Consider the following 20720-nt stretch of genomic DNA (forward strand, 5'->3'; position numbering starts at 1 on the left):
CACCACACAAGCAGTTTTAAAACATCAGCAGCACATCAGTGATGTTCTGACTCTGCAGCCTCCCTATCAGGTAAGTAATAACTTTTTCTATTGGTCATGTTATACAGGATACACCACACTGTCCCCCTTAAAGATGCGTCACATCTCCACTGTCCGTGAGTTGGATAGCTACGGTATTCAAGAGACAGACTGCGCTGGTAAACCAGCGACGCTGTGAGGAGTGCAAATGTCATGGAATACAGACAGTACAATTTGTTTGTAACCCTCCTCAGGAGCAATATGTAAGTGAGCCACAGCACTGGGCAGGTCATGAAACATGCATCTCCAAAGGTTCAGTCATCTTAATAGGCAGAATGTGGTGCTCAAAACTCCAAGATTAATCGCAGATCACACAATACAGATCCCAACACTGAAAATTCCCATTATCCTCACAGACAGCCTAGACTGAACAGCGTAACTAACCGTTGGGGGCGCCATGGGATCAGAGAAGCATCCCTGTTTTTTCCCCCACATCTGAACAGTCAGGTCAGGGCAGCAGATATCTGCACACAATGCCACCGAAGAAGCCATATCCACCACATAGACTGGTGGCCAGTGGCGTGAGGAGACTAGCAGGTCCACGTGGTCCCGGGCACTTTCCCCTCTCACAATGTACTTTGAGCCACACACCACCTCGGAAGAAAGTGAAGAGGACAAATGTGAATTTTTGGTCTGGTGCATTGTACTACAGCTGAGAAAGGAGAATTTCCAAGGAACAACACAGAATGTAGAACAAATCCAATGTTACACTTCCTCTCCTCGGTGCGTCTGGAAACTACCTGGACTCAGCAACCTCATGTTGTTTAAGATTTTCTCTCTCCTCCCCAGACAAGCCAACTGTATCCCAGGCAAGGAACAATAATTTCCAATCCCACCTCTGTGGCAGAATCAAGAACTCAACACCAAAAACATTTTCTTTCTACTAGGCAACATGGCATGAATGCTTCTAGAAGGCAAAGTCCACCCCCAAAAGAGAACCTGGCTCATCTCTCCTCACCCCTGAATGTGGAGAACAAGAACCCAAAATTCACCACTTGCCTACTCTCAGCCTCCTGTTTATTCTTCCAAGAGAGAAAAAAAAACAAGACATTTTGTGGTAGGTCATGTGTCAGTCAAGTTATTGTCTAAGCATCTGTCAATCACACCTTATAGCCACAATGCAGTTTCTAGCCTGCCTTACCTGATGTGGACACACTTTGTAGATTTTGCCTCCTGTGTGGTGGACTGGGGCTTGTTTGGCATCTGCCCCATTCTGTACAAAGTCATAGAGAGCCAGGAGGGAGTAACAGAGCTGGTCCTAAGAACAGAGAGACACCAAGAGAAAAGCCCATATTTAAATTAAGAATCAAAGCCTGGGGCTCTCCAAAGAAGGTCATGGCTGTAAGTGAAATATCACACAAATTGTATTTAAACACATGGTAACCAACAGCCTTTTAATTCCTTGCTCAGTACCATGAGGATGACAAGCAACCCCAAGATGCGAAGCCCACGACAGAGTAATTATAGGTTTCCATTTTCCAACCCACCAGGGTTGAATTTTTTTCCCCACGTGTCAGTTACCCTGCAATCTGCAGGGTCTCATCCTTTCTAATCACCTCTCTCCTTCCTAAATACAATGGAGTGAAAAGTTACTTCTCATATTGTCATTCTGAATAACCACCACCTCCTCTTGTCTTACATGAAGGCATGAGAATGGTTCCCCTTCCAAAACTAGATGTGGTGGGGGCACGGTGGGAGGGACAGGGAATAGGCCTGTTACCTTCGTGTCTGCTGCCCCCCAGGGGATGCTGCACTGTGTCAAGAAATACTGCAGCTCTTCCTCACTATAAGAGTTGATCTGCTCCAGTTTGCAGGATTCTTCCTGAAGCAGCCTCACCAAAGCACTCCCACTACCTGCAGAAGCAGAAAGCAGTCTCAACACCCACCCTCAGAAGAGGAAGGACACCATGTAGTTTCTCCAGAAGTCGGTGGATGGTAGCCAAGAAACACAAGGGAAGTCAGCAAGGCTACAGTGAAAAGGCGGAATATGTGGAAAGTCCCAGAACCAAAGGCAAAGCCCAGCCTGTTACTGAACTATTGAGTCAGCAGATGTTTACTTTTCTAATGAGGTTTTCTGGGTTCTGACAGAATCATGACATTCAACACGCACCAATTCTAGGAGTCAGCAGGACCAAGTCACCAAAGGAGCGCTCACAGTCTCTCCAAATATTCTCAAGTAATTTGTTGGGATTAAAGTGTTAAGTGGGCATCAAGACAAGCTTGGAGACCAGTCTGCTGCATTCCCACTGCACTGCAAGTCCCTTTCTTTTAAGAGCCGGCTCAGCAGCTCCAGGCCTACCCCTTCATTTGTGTCTCCACAACTCTTTTTCCACACAGGCCTGCCTGCATGCTGTTCCTCCAGTGCGCAGTGCTGGCTTCCAGCTGCAGCCCCTCTGCTAGGCCAGCCAGCCACTTCCAAGGGTTGATGCGCCTGTTTCTCCACCAGCTTTCCTGCTCCAGTTCCCTCCCCCAAAATTGGCCACTATTCACCTTCTGCTTCAGGAGGGCCGCATGCTACCATCAACTCTGCCCTGCGCCTTTTCCCTGGAATTCAAACTCAGTTCAGGAATGAAGAGGTTAACTTTTTTTTTTTTTTTTTAATTCACTCCCCCTTAGAAGTTGTTACGCCCTGGGAGTCAGTTCTCTCCAATGCAAGGTAAAGTTTCAGTGTCTCCACTAACCAGTTGTAAGGAAAGAGCTGGTCATGGTGAATCCAACTCTGATGCAAGTTATTCACTCATGGCTCACTATTCTATATGATTAGAACACAAGATGTCCTGACCCAGCATATTAAAGGCATTAACCAGAAATAAATGTAGTGTGATAGACCCAGGCCAGTTGGGTACAGCAGAATAGCAGAATGCAGATATACTGGCCACTGGATTAACAGTTTTCTGTTCCCTGACTGACCAGAGCAGAGTCTGCTCCACGCTAATGAGAACACCTGACTCTAATTAAGCTGTAAAGAGTCAGGTGAAGTCATTCAGTTAATGTGACCACCTGACTAATTAAGGCCCTGCTGATACTATAAAAAGGGCTCACTCCAGTCAGGCAGGGGAGTTGGGGAGCCAGAGGAGAGGAAGTGCGGCTGAAGGGCTGGTTACTGAAGACACCCTAAAACATCGTTAAAGGAGCCCTAAGGTAAGGGTGAAGGGAGAAGCAGGAGAGCTGTGGGGAAGTGGCCCGGGGAAATGTAGCAACTCTGGCAGTGAAAGGTTGGCTGCCAACAACTGCTACCATTAGGGTCCCTGGGCTGGAACCAGGAGTAGAGGGTGGGCCCAGGTTCCCCCCAACCCACCACTACAGGAACATCTCCTGGAAGGGGAAGTCAGGTCCCTGTCAGGACAGGAGGCTGAACAGAGACTGTGGGAGTTCTCTCACCAACCTCCTTGCAGCCTATGATGAAAAGGGCTCAGTAGACTGTAACCCTGGCCCTAGAGAGAGAAGGGCTACGTGGAGGGTCACAGTGAGCCACTGAGGCTAAGCATAAATCGCCTAGAAGCGCAGGACCCACAGGAGCAAGGTCAGAGCTCTGCCACAGTAGGTTGTGGTATCGGAGCTGTATTATGCCCATCATCTGGTCCTTTCTTCCTTTTACTCCCCATACAGACCTAAGACACTCCCCTCTGGTGTCTCAGCAGCAGCACAAAACAGGTACTGTCTGCAGCTACAGAATACAAGTTTTCACAAAACAGAATGAAGAGTATTCTAACAGTTTCAGCACGTGCTGAGTGACTAATCTCCATGTAACATTCTGAACACGCATTCTATTTATAGACTTTGATGTACTTTATTTGGAGCAATGGGAAATTTCCCTGTATCTTTTCTCCAGCAGATCACAGCTAAGCATTCAGACTCCCCTGGGTAGACCAAGTCCCCCATTTGGAATTCATAATTAGAAATACCAAAATTTGACCTACACATCCCCCTATGGCTTTGGTGGATCTAAAGACTCCACCAGGAAGTGCCAAGCACTTCTCTTTAGAGCATCATGTAACAAAACTCTCAGTTCTTAACTGCAGATGGGTCACCTACAAGTATCCACCAGCAGCAACACCCCTAGCCAAAGCAGCCCTAGGGGCTCTATGGCAGTGAGTTACCTGGCACCGGATGTGCATCTAAGTTCTTGTCCTTCTCGGTGTTGACAACCACAGCTCCTCTCATCAGTGGTGGGAAAAAGGGGGCAACAATAGAGGCATCAAACTTGGTGATCGGGATGCTAGATGGGAACGCCACCTGCTCTATCACTTCTGTCTCCATCGTGGACCAGAAATCTTCCACATTTACCTCGCTGGATGACAAGAACTCTGGCCAGGTAAACTAACAGAGGTGAGAGAACAAACATCATATTCAACAGCACACATGCTTCATTTCTAAACAGCTCTGTATCCACTTGTGACTTGAAACAGAAGCATAAGGCTAACACGCACGCTGTCCAGGGTAGGAAGAGGAGCCAGGGATCTCCTTACCGCAGTGGTCCCCAATGCGGTGCCCGCGGGCACCCACGTCCTGGCCCCCAGGAGAGCACCCGCTGAAATGCCGCCGAATTTCAGCGGCGTTTCGGCGGGGACGCCTCTTGATGACGTCTTTTGTCGACGGCAAGCGGCGTCATCGAGAGGCGTCGCCGCCAAAATGCCGCCGAAATTCGGCAGCATTTCGGCGGGTGCTCCACCGCCGCAGTGGTCCTTTGTCTGGCGCCCGCCAGACAAAAAGGTTGGGGACCACTGCCTTACTGTATATGGGGTTGGAGTCCACAGGACTTTTCTGCCTACAAGGATTCAGACCAATCTACTTTAACTAGAAACAGGGTTTACTACATAGCACTATTCGCTTCCCTGTGTGTTAGAAAAACACCCCATGACACCTCAGAGAAACTGCTATTAACAAAATCAGAAGGATGCTTCTAAGTCAATACATAAAAGGATGGTGATCTGAGAGTTCCACTCAGCTCTCTTACACCAGAATCCTGTTGGATCAATGGTGTGAAACAGTAGGACACACCCTATTTTTCCAAACTTCTTATCTAAAATCTCTCTCCCACAAGAGAGGACAACATGTGGACGGCATTGGGTCAGGCTGCATGCTCCTGTTAGACATCAGTAGAAAACATTAGACAAAGTCCTTGAGTGTAATGACTATGAATTACTAAGATTAGACTGAGCAAACGTCTTCTTGAGACTTTACCTGGGGGTCTGCCCCTTTATGGCCAAGGGGCCTGGGGTTAGCCAGCCCTTTTTAATTAGCCCTACCTTGCCACACCTGTGCTGGGTGTAGGACTTTAAAAGGGAGGAAGCCCAGCAGTTAGGGGCTGGCTGTGGAGAAGAGCAGTTGAACTGAGTTGTGGCCGGAGAGCTAAGCCACAGGAGTGGAGCTAGGTTCTGTGGTGGGTCCCCTGGAACAAAGGGCTGGGCTCCAGCAGGCTGTCCTGGGGCCAGTATTCCATAAGGGGAACCTGGAGCTGATGATGAGAAGCTAAAGCCCAGAGAGGGGTGAAAGATATTTAGCAGTGTTTTATTCTGGAGCTCTGGGATATGCTCCTCTGCGAAAGAAGAGTGCAATTCTCATTGGATTTGGAAGGACTTTGCTGCTGGCCCAAAGGGACTATGAAGAGGCCAACTGGGAGAAACCAGCGTGGGGCCTGTGTTACAGCTGGACTTAGATACCCCAGAAGGGGAGGGAATGTTTATATGACCTAAGGGCTAGCCCATGGAAGACACCATTTGAGGCAACCAACAGGAGGCAATCAAAGGGAAGGCCCAGCAATTCTGCACCCAGCCACAAGGAGGCACTAACTGGTGAGTCACTTCTGCACATGTGGGGCTTGCTCGGGGGTGCGACTGTAGAACAGAAACATGCTTTGTCACAAATGCTCCCTCCAGCTTCTGTCTAATACCTCAATGTTCTTTAGTGCCAGGACGTTTTCTGCATTCCTGTGGGCTATCTCAATCTTGGGTGCAATGCCACAGACTCCACAGATCATATCATTGTAGTCCCGGACAGTGAGGCACTCAAAGGCCCAATAGCCACTGCACAGCAGCTCCTGGAGCTGACTCAGCTCCTCGGGACTCAGGGTTTTCTCTGGGAAGAAAAGAGCAGGTTACTTTTGAGGTCATTTGCACTGTTTACTCAAACTGCATTCACACTGCTTTCACTTCCTAAAGCCAATGGAGACAGAGCACACTATTCACCAACAAAAAACATTTCATTACTCAGAGAAAGCACACTCCATAGACTTATCTCCATGAAATGTTTGGGGAGAATTGATCATAAAGGTACTGTTTGAAATGGCTCTTTCCTAGTCCAAAGTCCCTCCGCAGCCAGCTGAAAAGCTTTTTCTAAGCAACAGGCCATGTCTGGATCTAACATAAGTACTTTCAAAGGCGAGCTCTCTGAACAGCTGGACAAGAAAGAATCTATAGTAGTTCTTGGAAGCAATTTTACTTCAGGGTGTCAGTGTCTTTCCCCTTGGGAATCTCAATTGCTGATATCACTGATAAGGAAAAAGCCTCACAGAGGCAGCTGGACAGTTCCAGAAGAGAGATGCATATAATGTTTCTGGATTCCTCAGAGAGCAGAGTATGACCATAAAACCCCAACTTAATAAGAACAAGCATCAATAACTCACAAAGACTGGCAGTGACATGCTGCAGACAAGATGCAGACACATAGCCTAATCCATTTTAAAGTGAAACATCCCCCAGGAAGGATTTTTAGATAAACAAGGTTTTAAGTTAACCCAAGTAACCCCTAACCAAAGCACTTCAAGAAGCAAAGAGTAACGTGTTCCGTTGCTTGGAAAGGAGGAAGTTAATAGCTATATGGGCCATTTTCTATCAAAGGCTGAATGAATAAAGGTTCAGAAAGAACATAACATTAACACTGAAACACCGGAGTCATCGGTAGGCCTATGGTTAAGGATGGCTCGGATCTCACTTCCTGAAGGCTATTCCCTGGTGCCATATCACTTTCCCAAAATCACCTGGACACTTCCAGCCACAACTCCATCTGCCCAGTGTGTGACATTCCATAGCTCCAATCACCCACCCCACCAGGCATCTATGATCGCTCTCCCTTCCAGCCTAACCTAGGACCCTAGCTGCCTTCTCAGCCTGAACTCACCACACTGGGAAGTCTCCAGGCCAGCTGCCTGGTTCACCTGATTGAAGAAAGAACTCAGGTCTTATTTTCCTCCTTCTCTTTCATCCCCTGCTGTTCTTGGCATTGCAAACAGATTAGCTGCCAGAGTAAGCCCACCCCTTTTGCCTGCAAACTGCCACTGAAAGGAGTAGCCCTTCCTTTCTGCAGAGGAGACATTAAGCATGCCCAGGCAGGATGTTATATGCTGGGAAGATGGGGATGGAGCCAGTAAAGTTCAGGTGAAAGATTGAGAGGGAGACACAGTTTTGCCCCTTTCACAGAAGATGGCAGCCACCAAACAATACATTTGGCTCATTGCTAACTAGAGCCATTTCTATTGGTCTGGATACAGAGAATTCAGTATCTTTTTAAACACACACAGTAGAAACCTCTCTCAAAACCAAAATCCTACCCAGCTCAACAGAAATATATTAATCCTCAGAAGGGCTGAGTTTTATAATCCAATAGTCACTTACTACTTTGACTAAAATTAAACCCAAACACCTCTCCACACAATTCTCAGAGAAGAGAGAGGTCAGCAAATTCAGAATAGTCAGTTTCGAGAAAGGACCAGGGGAGCACCTTACCGGTCTGTTCCTGCACAGATTCCAGGATGCTGCCAACTGCCACTTTGGGATCCTCTCCAAGTTTAATATGGTTTCGGACAGTGAACAGAAGGTCCAGGCTCACTAACAACTTGTTACCCACGTTGAACAGGCCTGCAGTTTAACAAACAATACAGCAGTTACCGGAGAAGATTTAGAATTCCACAGACACCGAACATAAAACACACTTGTTTACTGCTAAACGAGTCATGCTGAGTTTGGTTTAGAAGGTCAAATACATTATGTCTAGAAAGGCCTTCTGGGGTGTATATTCCCTCTCCTTGTACTACAGCAGGATTGGCTCCCTTTCGAGTCTTGCCTTTAATTGTAACAGCACCCGACCCTGCACTGCTTTACAAAACCTACAATGATCCCAGCTTCAATTCCCTAGCCAACAAGGGCTGGGAAGCCCATGGAATTTCAGAATTTTTCAGCTGAGCCTGAGCACTCATGGTCTGCAACACAGAAAGAATGATTTACTATTTGCACGTACACAGACGAGTGGGGTGTGCTCTCGGTCACTATAGTGACAAACATATACCTCAGTAAGGAAGAGCAGCAGCTCACTTCTCAATCCAAAAATTCAAGTCTGGTAGGGTGGAGAGAAGAGATCTTTTCTGTACAAAGAGGACTCTTCTGTCAGTCCAGAAGCCCTAGATTTCTGCATATTGGTCTCTATAGATTAGCCTACTGATACCTTGTTTTTTTTCCTACCTGTGTATATATCCGTGAAGCTATGCAGGGCCAGGCACTGCAGATTCAAACACACTTTGACCTGAGCAGTAACCACCTGTAAACGGTTAGCAGTCAGCAACCAGCACTCCTGCGGACCAGCGAGAGAACTGTAACATACAAGCAGGGGGGGAAAAAACAAAACACTATTATCCCACTAACGAGCAACCATACCAGCCACTAGTTGAGGAGATGGGAAGGCAATTGATTGCCAAGATTCTTTCCAAAACCATCAGTCTGAGTTCTAAAGACAGACAGAATCAAATCTAGTCTAAACTTTGAGAATCTATGCATGACCCACCACAACTAACAGGATCCACACAGCAAGCACTCTGACCAGCAACAAAATGAGAACAGGGAGAACATGTAGTATTACAGCACTTCTATAATCCTGCAGCTTTACACTATTGCATCTTTCACATCTGCCTCACTGTGCACTTCACAAAGCATCAGGAATGGAGAAATAAAATGGGATTAGCAACCAGAAGCCAATGTCAAATAAGATTTAAATCTAGATTGAACGCTCACTCAACCCACTGAACTCGCCTGTTGTAGGAAAGCAAACCTCAAGGGTGTGAAACTTTAATCTGAACCTGGAGAAACCCAGAGACAGCTCATACCCAATCTCCTAAAAATCTCAAAGTACAAAAAGGGCCATAGGGACAAGTAATTCAATGGAAGAAGAGAGTTTAAGGTTGTGGTCATGCATCGTATATTAAACTTCAAGCATTCATTTGAAAGCTAACGAGCAAAAGAGTGCAAGAGCTGTGACAGGATGAGCATCATTGTTGCTGCACTTCAAAAGAATCTGGAGTTAATCTCAGATGGTAGCTGCACAAGGATTAATACTTGTCAGCTTTCATGCCTGGACACAGGTTGACACGATGGCGTGAGCATTCAGGACTGAAGTGTTCTGAGTAACAGAAATCCTGCAGGTCAGGCAGAGCTATGAGATGATATAGAACTAGAGTAAGCAGATGGTACTACAGGATCAGGACTGAGGTGCACGGAAAGAAAATTTACACACTGCCTGCTTCTGGGTAGTATTTGCAAGTCCTTCACTTTCAGAAGCAGTGCATTCAACACCATCACCCACCCCAGATGCAGAAAGGGCCTAGTACATATTACAGTACGTCTACTCCCAAACTCACATAAGCATAGATGTGAGTAAGGACTGATCTTGGGAGCTAAGGGAAACGTGCACTTCTTACAGAGATGCAGGTTACATGGTGTTTGCAATGGCTTTCATATGGAGAGGATAAAGCAGTGTTTTCCTCAAAGACATCTTTAATACAGAACATCAGAATAAGGGTGAACGAGAGAGTCACAAATCTAAAACAGAATCTTACTTCTGTCCCCCTTTGAACAAAGGGCTGTTACAGAGGAGGCACTGCGTAGATGGAGACTCATAATAGTTTGACCAGGAGGTCTGCTCGATGGTGACCGTCTCCTCACTCACGTTGGACAGGATGAGCCGTGAGCTGTTGAGTTCGTGGATGAGTGTGAAGACCTCTGCCAGTTCCGACTCATTCTCTGGGATTTGCATTACCTTGCGCAGCAGCTGCAGTGTTGATTGGCGCTGGATCTCTTTCTGAGACTGTGCTAAGGGTTCACTGGTGTTCAACACATCAGGAAGACCAGAGCTGACCTCCTAGAAAGAGAGCCAAAATATCACTTGGATTTTGTCAGACAAATATGGAGTAAAAAGCTGGATTATGAAGCCTCAACACTCCTGAGAGGTAAATAACTATTCTACTCATTTTGCTGATAAGTAAGCATATACAGAGCTATTAAGTAATCTGTCCTCAGTCAGAACAGCATAGTACAGAATCCAGAAATGCTGACTCCAGTCCCCTGCTCAGCTAGACAGTGCATTGTCTCTGCAGCTCATAGCTTTAAGGGTTGGGTTATTTATTTTTATTTCAGTAGAACTGCTTTATAAAAATAGGTAGAATGCAGGAGTGAGTAAACCTCACCTACCATCGTTTACCAGCTCCTGCATGAGCGACAACTCTTTGCAGGCCGTCAGAAAATTTGGTCATGAAGCGTTATCATATAGACTGGATAATGGAGAGCGTGGGGTGAGCACAGCAAAGGTATCTACACTAACATTTCTGCAAACTATTTACTTAACTGCAGGCAACTGCATAAATTCTCCTCCCCTATAACACAGGGTCAGACACAATGCATGGTCCATAGAAGATAAAAATCGACAAAGGAGGTGATTAGCAACTGTATGTTAAGAGAAAAAGTGTCCAGCACTGAATGCACTGTGATTTAAAAAAAAAAAAGTGATGATGGTGCAGTCTATGGAAATACAAGTGACTAGAAGTTCAAGGAACTAACGTACATAGGAAAAGAAGAATCAAAACACTAGGGGGCTCAACAGGACAGAAAGAACATTACATCCTCTAATCTACTTAATCAGTAAAACAAACCATCCTGTCAATGCTTCAGCTTGTGTTTCTGTCTAGCCTAGTGATAAGATAAATGGCCTGTCAAGAAAAGGGTAGACAGCATTAATCCCAGAACAAACAAAAACAAAAACCACCATATTACAGGAATGTTAAGGCTGTGACCAAAACAAAAAAGTTAAAAAAAAAACACAAGAAGGAGAAAAACAAACCAGAGTCTCTCTCAAAAATGCCAACCCATCTTAGTGCATTAAGGAAGCAGTTAAAGGAAACATTATGTTCTTTAAGTATCTGGCTATGTGAGAGTTTCACATGGGGTTATTTGAGGTGTTTTTTTCAGAAGAGGGGGGTAGCTTTTCACACAGTATGCAGAACAATTTTGTCCTTCAGCCGTATTTTACTCTGAAGTAAACAAGTTTACTGTACAGACTGGCATACAGCTAGCTTACCTAGCAGGCTCAGTCAGCATGTAAGAACAGGGCAAACTCTTACATGCAAAATTGTTTTGGATAAAACCAAAAACACAAATGAACTTCAAAACTAAATTTATAAAATCCAGAAGCAGCTATTTGCTCACAGTGGCAAAAACAAGCAGCTTAAGAAACCAGAGTTAATTATTAGCATTTTTAGATATAAAAGTAGCCAAAGCAATTTTTTTTTTAATTTGAATAAAGACAAAATCCTAGCTGAGACTTTATCTGCCAACAATTCAGGTGCAGCATAAATTTGAGTTACAAGCTCTTGCAAACATGACATTGTAGTATACAACGGACAGACTGAACTGACATTTGCCACTGCAGCTCAGTCACAAAGGCAGCATCAGATTACAAAATGGGACCAAGTGGTACCTCACCTCCTTCAGACGGCACAAATCAGACAAGGCTGATGCTGCTCACTAGTCTTAGGAGCAGATGAATATGGGGCAAAACCTCCATGAGGCATTTTTTTAATTGCTGAGTGCCCCCAGTGGTAAGATTGAGTTCAATTAGTCTGTAGTACCTATTCTCAGTGAAAACTACCATTCACAGCTGTGGGCAGTGAATAGCCCCAAAAAGAGGTCACTACACATCTACAGTGGGTTGACAATTTTCCAGCAGATCATTTTTCAGTCATTTTTCAGATGCTGTTACATCAAAATCTAAACGTTTACTTAAGAATGTCAATTTTGATAAATTTTTCATTTTTACAAAAGCAGTTTAATAGGGTAGAAATTTCTAGACTTTCTTGGAATTAATGTTTTTACTTTGAAGTGAATAGTCCTTTAGAAGCAAAGAAATTTTTTGAAGTCAAAATCAGAACCAAACTTGCTATCAACCTGAAACTAAATTTTTTCAACAATTTCATTTTTGTGGAAAAATTTTAATCTTTTTGGTTTTGTTCTAATTCAGAGCAAACACAAATTTCAAACTGTCAATTTCCCACAGAATGGAAATTCTGAGCTTCAACCAGCTCTATATACAACCCAGAAAGCCAACAGACTACAGCAAGGTATAACAACACTAGCCAGTGGCTGGAAGCTGAAGCTAGACAAATTTGGACTAGAAATGAAGTAATTAAAAAAAAAAGTGAGGGTAATTAACTACTGGAACAATTTACCAAAGTTTGTGGTGGATTCTCCATCACTTGCAACTTTAAAAATCAAGATGGGATGCTTTTTTTAATAAGTATGCTCTAGGAATTATTCAGGGGAATTCTATGGCCTGTGTTACTCAGGAAGTCAGACTAGATAATCACAATGGTTTCTTTTGGCTTTGAAATCTATGAATCTAAAAGACCAAACACAGTTAACTCAATAGTTCAGCAAGCGAGAAAGAACATAACTCACCAGGGATTTCACAGTTTTCTCAGCTCTATCTTTGGCGAGGTTGTAGCCACAGCTGGGACAGATCCGTGGCTTGTGTCTATTTGTGTATACATAGCTACAGGAGGGGTTCTTACACTTCCCTCTGCCACGTGATGTTGCCAATCCCAAATCCTGGAAAGAGACAGGCAAAACTTTATTCTATCTTACTTTCATATGCCAACAAGTTCAAGACAACAGAAGTCTGCTAGAATAGCACATGCTGTCCCCCAAGGTCTAGCACTTAGTTTCAGGGGATAAACCACAGGCATGGCCACTTACTTTGAGGACCAGTTCAATTAATCTGTATGCTTTAAGTCTAGTTCCAAATACCATAGATACTCGGCAGAGGAAACAAATTCTGCAATAATAGGATATTTGACCCTCCTGAATTAATGCAAGGGGAAATTACAATTGCTTAAGGGCACCAAGAAAAATCCAGTTTTTAAGGGGTTAGTAGCAAATATGATTTCAACACAACACTAAACTTTCTAATTCAATGCAGCTGTTGTAAGTCAGCAGTGAAACACCTAAAGCATGCGTTTTCACTCACATGAGGAGCCAGGATATTTCCGTGCAAGCCTGAAAGTTGCAGGAGTAGAGCCATTCTAGAGAGATAAGCCTAACTGAGAAGCCAATCATGAGGATTGTGCGACTCAGAGTACTTGTAATACCACACAGAACCGTTCAACTTTGTCACTGGCTCAAACCCAGCCCAGGTCAGTCGTGACCTGAAATCACTACCTGCTGAAGCCAGCACAACAGTTCATGGAAAAAATGAGCTGGATCTGACCTCTCAGGCCAGGCCCTGTTAGAGAGGTGTCACTTCACAAAAAACACCACTGCAACAGGTGTTTCTTATGGCAGTCTTAAGAGAACAAATATTTCATCAGCATGGAAACTGTGGCCTACATTCTTCCCGCTAATGATGGCGCCTCCAGGATAGAGTTGAGATATTAGTACTGCCATGCAGGAGCCTGAGATGTTTAGTGCTGCTAATGCAGCACATTACATGGACAATACTTGCATTTAAAAATTAAAAGCGCCAAATCCTAAGCTGTGCCTTTGGAGCAGACTGCAGAGCCAGAAGTGGTTGCTTGAGTACACACAACAGCCTTGTCAAGTTTAGAATTATCAGGTCCAAAGCACTAACCATGAAGAGAAAACCAAATTGCCTTTCAAGAATATTGCCACTTCTCAAAACAGGCTCAATGATGCCCCACATCAGGAATCAAATGACCAAAAGACCCTTACCAAAGTTACGGTGCAGCTGTACTTATAGGAGGGAAATACATCTGGTTTGACCTCCACTACCTTCACCTGAGATGCCCTGCCGGTTGGGCTGCTGTGGAGCTGTAGATTGAAAGCAGTTGAAGAGGGGGAGGGTGGGTGGAAAAGCATATAAATCAAACATTTGAGAGACCTGGCACTGATTACAGCTCACAAGCAGGAACTATTAATGGCTTTAGTACTCCCCCCCCAAAAAAAATCATAGGGTTAAAATTCAGCCTTATTCCAACAGCTCTGCCTTCTTAACCAGTCAGTCTCACAGCACACATGCAGGAATAATACTTAGTACTTCTATCACACACCACATCTTCAAAGCAATAACAGATCCCCAAAACAGCCCTTTGAGATAACTAAGGAGGTGTTATCAAAGAAGCAAATGGAAGGACTAGTCCAAGGCCACAGAGCACCAGACCCAGGATTAGATCTCAGCATTTCTTGGCTCCAAAGTCCTGTGCTCCAACCACTAGCCTATGCTGCCTCAAATCTCACATACTAAGTAACAGACACAAATCCCATCAAGGGGTTACCAGATTTATGCTCAGTTTCTACACATTCGGGTCAGAAGAGTGAAATCCTACCCTGAACCTAGCAGAGAAATCCAAGTGCAAGAGAACGTGCATTTGGAAAAGCAAGAATCACTCACCTTTCGCTCACTAATGCTAGATGTCTGTAGGACAGACTGACCCAATTGCTTCAGCGTACTGGGCTTCAGGCCCGAGGTTCTCACAGGGGAATGCTTATCTTGAAGAAGGAAAGAAAACAGCAGGTTAAGTGTGTGAAATCTGCTTTTTGTTTTACTTTGACACCTTTGGCAAATGCAGCCATGGGACACAGTGGAGCTGCTGTCCTCTGAACCTGAACTGATCAAATCAGGCTTTGTAAATCCCATTTGTCCAGCTGAGGGGTCAGGTGAAGTAGCCCTTTGCTGTCGAAAGCTAACTTTGTAAAGAGTCCACTGGTGACTACAACAGACCCACTAAACTCTAAACCACCTGTAATCCAAACAAGTACTTCTAAAAGGTCTTTGTAGGGCACTAACACTGGAACATCAAGCCAGCAAGTCACTCCAAATGTAGCATTCCACAACATGCCATGTGCTAATTGCCTCCTTCTCCCCATGCTTAAGGAGCTTCTGCTGTCTAAGCCTATTGTGGATGGCTTCTTGCTTTTACCGTTACTTGGAAAGCCCTGTCGGCTGCTGAGCTGCTCTGTGCGGGCTTCCCTCCCCAAGCTAGCAGGGGCAGGTAGGATTGCTCTCATGGGTCTCGCAGCAGCCAGTAAAGAGGGCTTGGGTTTTGGTTTGCTCTTCAGTTCTTGTCCTTTGGGTGCAGCAGCAAGAGCATCAATTCTGAAAGACAAGAAGTGCAGCTGTAGCAAAAGTTCACTATGCCAGTGAAGCGCAGTCATATACCATGGCAGACGGTAGAATGGAAGAGACCAAAACAAATAGCTACGATGTTTTTGGAGGACAAATCTCTGACCTTGGATTTATCCTGATTCACTTGTTACCTAAACGAGCCATCCAAGAAGCTCAGATGCCAGTACTGATCCGTACCATGAACACTGCCACACATAAGTGATGGCTCAGTGTGACATCTCTATGAATCACTGAAAACTGACTCACCCCATTGGCTTTTTTACAGTGGCAGTAGGACTGGCAAGTGGACTTGTCATCTCAGCAGATGGCTGTGACCCTATCCCTATGCTGTCTTTCTCGGGCTGCTCTAAGGAGTTGCCCTGCACATCGCTATCTTTAGCCAGCGTCACTGCTGCTGCATTCCCTCTGTCCTGGGCTTGCACATTGTTTGCAAGGATGTGAGCCTCAGAGATGATCACTTCTTCCCATTCAGTGTCCTGTATCTGCTCCTGAACAGGCACTGCATTCAGTAGCTGGCTGACTGCTTCAGAACTTTCCAGAGTAGACTTGGTGGCATCCTCCTGAGCAGCTGCCTTCTCTGTGGCTACTAGCTGCTGGCTTCTTTTAGCCCCTGGTGCTTTGAGGGGGATACCTGAACTCTGCTCAGCTTTGCCTTTTGGTTGCTTTTCCTAGAAAGAGAACAAGAAGATCAGAACATCCCAGATGTTTCAGAGCTTCAGACTTTCACATCCAAAACGTATTTATATCTTGGCTGATTTGGTGATGGCTACTTAACATTGGCTAGAGGAGCAGCAAGGCAAGGGTCTGAGCAGTACACATGTATATAAAGCCAGAACAAACATTAACCCCTCATACACTGAGATCCTTGCTAACATTACATACAAAGTGTTCTATCCCGTCATGCCTTTTTCACAAACACTTGTCACTGCATAGCGTGAGGCCATGTCTACACTACAGGTGCGACAGCAGCAGTGCCGCTGTAGCGCCATAGTGTAGACACATGCTATGGCAAAAGAGGGGGTTTTCCAGCCCATGTGGGTAATCCACCCTCCTGAGCAGCAGTAGGTAGGTCAATGGAAGAATTATTTTGCCAACCTAGCCACATCTTTCCTGGGGGTTAGGTTGGCTTAATAATGGCACTCGGGTGTGATCTTTTTTTTCCCCCCACAGCTAGGTTGTTCTAAATTTTAAGCATAGACCAGGCTTTAGTCATTTTTTAAACCCACTCAGGACATCAGCATTACTATCAAAATAGCCACCTGAGAACTCATTCATCCATTGCTTTCTCTAAGTATGATGCCCTCTCTTTTACAGTGGCAGCTCCCTAGAGCTGCCTTTTCCACCACATGCAATCTAGGAGCTAAGCATACTAAGTGAGCAGCCAGGTCTGTTACCCACAGGACCTTGCTGACCCAGACTGTAGTGGGGAGGAGGGTGGTGATTCTGGAATTCTTGTGGCTTGGTGCCCAAGTGATCCAACTGTCCTCTGTATTTTGAAGTCTGTTTGTTTCCCTTTGAGATCATGGTAAAATGGCTGTAGTGGAATCTTACCCTGCTAAAATGGCTCCATACCAGACAAGACAATGCTTATGAGACAAGTAGTTGAACTGAGTCCCTAAGCTCATTTGATGCTGTAAGCAGGTTTGGTGGGCACCTTTCAAATACTGGCATCATGTGGCAGTCAGAAAGCAAGAAAGGAAGAGTGTCCTGTCTAAGGGTCAGGGCTTCACAAGGTTGTCCCTTTTATTCATGATTACTACATGAGTGGCATCCTCAGCACAGAGACAAGAAATCCAGAAAAGAGCTCTGTGACAGAAAACAAGTTAACCATCTCACTGGTGACTTGCTCTAGCAGAGACACTGGCAGAAAAGGACAGGGATTCACTTCCCCAGGTCTCTGACTTGCCCAGCACACAGACTTTGGGGTTTCACAGGTATTTACGCAAGTGTCACTTTCCAGCTCAGACTCAGTCATTGGAAATAAAAGAAAGTTATGTGGAAAGGTACCTTTGGGATCCATTTCCCTCCCAGGAAGTTCCCGCACTTTGGGCACTTTGGTGGTTTGTGTCTGGTGACATAAGTAAAAGAACAACCAGGATTGGTGCAGTTTCCATGGCCCCTGCGAGTGTAAGTGGTTGTCTGAAACAAAAGGGTTGCCAACAATTTCTTTGCAGAGTTAGGTACATAAAGCCACATCACAATCATCATTCTCTACCAGTAAGCACTCAAACATTAACTCCATAACCACCACAATCCTCCATAAGCCAAGTAATACTACACATTTTACAGATGACAAACTGATGCACATAAAGGGCAAATATTTTGCCTGTAAAAGGTCAGTGAAAGTCAGGGTTATAGTCTGAACCTAGAGGTTCAGAAGTCTAGGTCCCTTTACTGATCACTAAGTATTATCAAGGCCCATATTTTCTGCAGCTGTGCAATTTGGCACAAGATATAACCCTTGCTGCAGGAGCTACACTTGCATTTTTAAAAATTATCTCAATCCTTTATGAATGTGAAGAAACATGAACCAAGCGTAAGCCGATTCATTGCCATACCTCTCCGTAAATAGCTAAGAGACGTGAACTACTCTATTCATCGCTGTGGGTGCTAACTAATATCTGAAGGTGACTCTTAAAATTGAGAAATATCTCATGGATGATGACTTTAACAAAAAACTGAACTGCCTTCCATTTCTCCTTAGGTACCAAAAGCCTTAATTGTGTCTCGGTACAATTACCAGCTCCTCAGTCAATCTATACAGTATAGTCATGCGGCATTACAAAAAAAATGTGAAGACAGCCTAAAATAATCAAAGTAAGCAGCACAGAAGGTGGTTGTATTGACTGCATTATTTGTTTCCATATTCATTATAAAACTCCTTTTTTTTTTAAGTTTATCTGAAGCTTTTGCACTAGAGTATACAGGAACTAATATGAGAGAGGAAGTGATAGCCATCTGGTTAGGGTAAAGGAGCAGAACATGATAAAACATCTTAAAGCTATGTCCAGGCTAGGAGTTAGAAGGTGTCAATATATGTACCAATATATGTTAACAGCCTAATGTAAACAAGTTAGTGTGCCTTGTCTACCTTAGGGTACTAACACGTTCCATATACTATTGTAGATAAGCCCTAAGAGAAACATACAAGCTCCTCCTTTACTCACCAGTTTGATTGATGTTGGGTTCTCCACAACAGAGTGAGCTGGGAGAGGTAGCATAATAAACTGTGTGGTGGGCATGGAGGAGCTGCTCTCATCTGTGTCCTAAAAATAAAAAGAGGAAGAGGAAAAGATACACAACAGACAGGGGGACACATCTAGCTAGCTGTGTTCTGACCTTTTATTGAGGGTCTCTTTAACATCAGATTTAAGAGCATATCATACAGTAGAGCAGTGAGGCACCGGCAGTACAACTAACAGGATTTCAGGGGTGAAGGCCTAGTAGGAGTGCTCTGCAGATTGGATTATCTGATTGTCACTCTCTTCACAATCTGAGCACTATGAAAGCAACATACTCTGTTCCTAAACAGAAACTGCTTTATGTCACTGAATCCTTAACACCAACTAGGGATTCGAAAGGAGTCCTCATTCCGTTCGCTGCAGCTGGGAAGTTAGCCACATGGGACAGAGAGAGAAAACACAGAGATATCATAGAACAGTGCTTTAGTATATCTGTGGAATCCAACCCACACCTCACAGCTTGATCCAGCACTTCATATTTTAGGCCTGAGGGTAATAGTGGAAGGGAGGAGAGGAGACACTGCACTTCATTTTTGACTAGCTTATAATGAGCAAAAATTGCTGTTTCCATCACTATTGATCTAGTTGAGCTTTGGAGCAGGAGTGATGTAATTTATTAATGTCACTTTCAGCCAGCATGAATCACTATAAACATTTTAAAGCCCACGAAAGCTTATGCTCAAATAAATGTTAGTTTCTAAGGTGGCACAAGTACTCCTGTTCTTTTTGCTCATACAGACTAACACGGCTACCACTCTGAAACTATAAAGATTTTAAGCAGCTATAGGAAAAATTCAGGCAATAAGTGAATAGAAATAGAGTTACTAGCTATCACTAACTTAGCTTACCCTCCCGGTCACCACTGTTACCACAGACAAACCATCAGAAACCTGGGGTTGTGCCACAGCAATGCTCCCATTGGAGATGTCTCTGCAGCTGCTAACCAGAGTCTCTTCAATAACCACACTAGTTGTCTGATATGGATGTCCCTCTCCTATTTCCAAAGAAGCCTCATCCAGGAGGATATCTCCGGTCATTTTATCTGCTATGGGTCTGACATAATGAGAGAGAATCTCTGAAGCAACTACTTCTTCTATAGTGTCTGATTGACCAAATGAGGCAGTCTCTTCTGCCAGTCCTTCAATGGCAATGCACTGTTCAGAAATGCCAACATGGCTCGAGTCCATAGAAAGGATGTTTTGCATGGCATCGTGGGCAACACTCGTGATGTTGGTGGAAGCTGTTACTCCATCAGACGCTGTTTGGCCCTGTGCCACGCAGAGTTCTAGGTGCTGCCTGCTCCTGTCCTCCTGAAGAGTGGTTTTGGGGATAATTATGTAATCCGAACGAGGGAGGATTTTACGGAAACCTGGAATGTCTGGAACTACTGCAGTCAGAGTGGACAGCTTGGAGTTCTGTTGACAAGACAAAGCATGGAATAGAGAGAAGCAAGGGACACAGAACGAAGTAGGTTTGGTTCATGATCATGGATAAGGGGTGGGTTTTTTTTTTTTTGTTTGTTTTTTTAAGTGCCTCCATTACAGTTCAAATAACTTCCAAAGGCAGATTGCTGGCGAGTCCTTCACATCTCTAACAGAGCCTTCAGAATCCCCCCTCTTCTTATCCCCTACATTAATCCCACTCATCCTGGAGGCCTTGCCAGAAAATCACTATTCCTCTGACCAGTAGGTACTGGACAGGACCCTTTTGGAGTCTGCCAATGCTGCTCCTTAGCTGGCTGGAGCAACAGAAGAAGTTACCTTCTTTTCACCCCCAAGCCTTTACAACAATCCTAACCCAAGCAGGACTACAGACCAAAATCTGTAAGTAAGTGTCTCTCCCCCACATAATCATGATCTGCATTGCCATCAAGCCAGCCATATTCTAGGACTGGTCTAAAACATCTCTCATATACATATAGTTAGTCTGCTTCTGTCCTTTTACACACTGTGCTTTGTCAGGTTACATTACACTGTACTGCACTATAATGTGACTTAGTCCAGT

The 20720-nt window shown here is 44.6% G+C and overlaps 1 protein-coding gene across 5 annotated transcripts in view; it reads right to left on the reverse strand.

The window, feature by feature from the left end:
* Positions 1–20720, reverse strand: part of HMGXB3 (HMG-box containing 3) — a 34311-nt gene that overhangs the window by 2481 nt on the left and 11110 nt on the right. For 2 of the 5 annotated variants that reach the window (XM_039484965.1, XM_039484964.1), the window contains exons 4-19: positions 19565–20131; positions 18642–18740; positions 17482–17613; positions 15721–16142; positions 15269–15444; positions 14740–14837; positions 14061–14159; positions 12792–12941; positions 9902–10203; positions 8535–8662; positions 7803–7934; positions 5972–6156; positions 4179–4398; positions 1799–1932; positions 1220–1336; positions 463–672 (exon numbers count right to left, since the gene is read on the reverse strand). In XM_039484965.1, coding sequence (XP_039340899.1) covers positions 463–672; positions 1220–1336; positions 1799–1932; positions 4179–4398; positions 5972–6156; positions 7803–7934; positions 8535–8662; positions 9902–10203; positions 12792–12941; positions 14061–14159; positions 14740–14837; positions 15269–15444; positions 15721–16142; positions 17482–17613; positions 18642–18740; positions 19565–20131 — 3171 coding nt within the window. The remainder of the gene's footprint in view (positions 1–462; positions 673–1219; positions 1337–1798; positions 1933–4178; positions 4399–5971; positions 6157–7802; positions 7935–8534; positions 8663–9901; positions 10204–12791; positions 12942–14060; positions 14160–14739; positions 14838–15268; positions 15445–15720; positions 16143–17481; positions 17614–18641; positions 18741–19564; positions 20132–20720) is intronic. The other 3 variants (XM_039484967.1, XM_039484968.1, XM_039484966.1) reach the window with 3 other exon arrangements.

This window comes from Mauremys reevesii, linkage group 8 (assembly GCF_016161935.1).
Source record: "Mauremys reevesii isolate NIE-2019 linkage group 8, ASM1616193v1, whole genome shotgun sequence".
Classification (NCBI taxonomy): domain Eukaryota; kingdom Metazoa; phylum Chordata; order Testudines; family Geoemydidae; genus Mauremys; species Mauremys reevesii.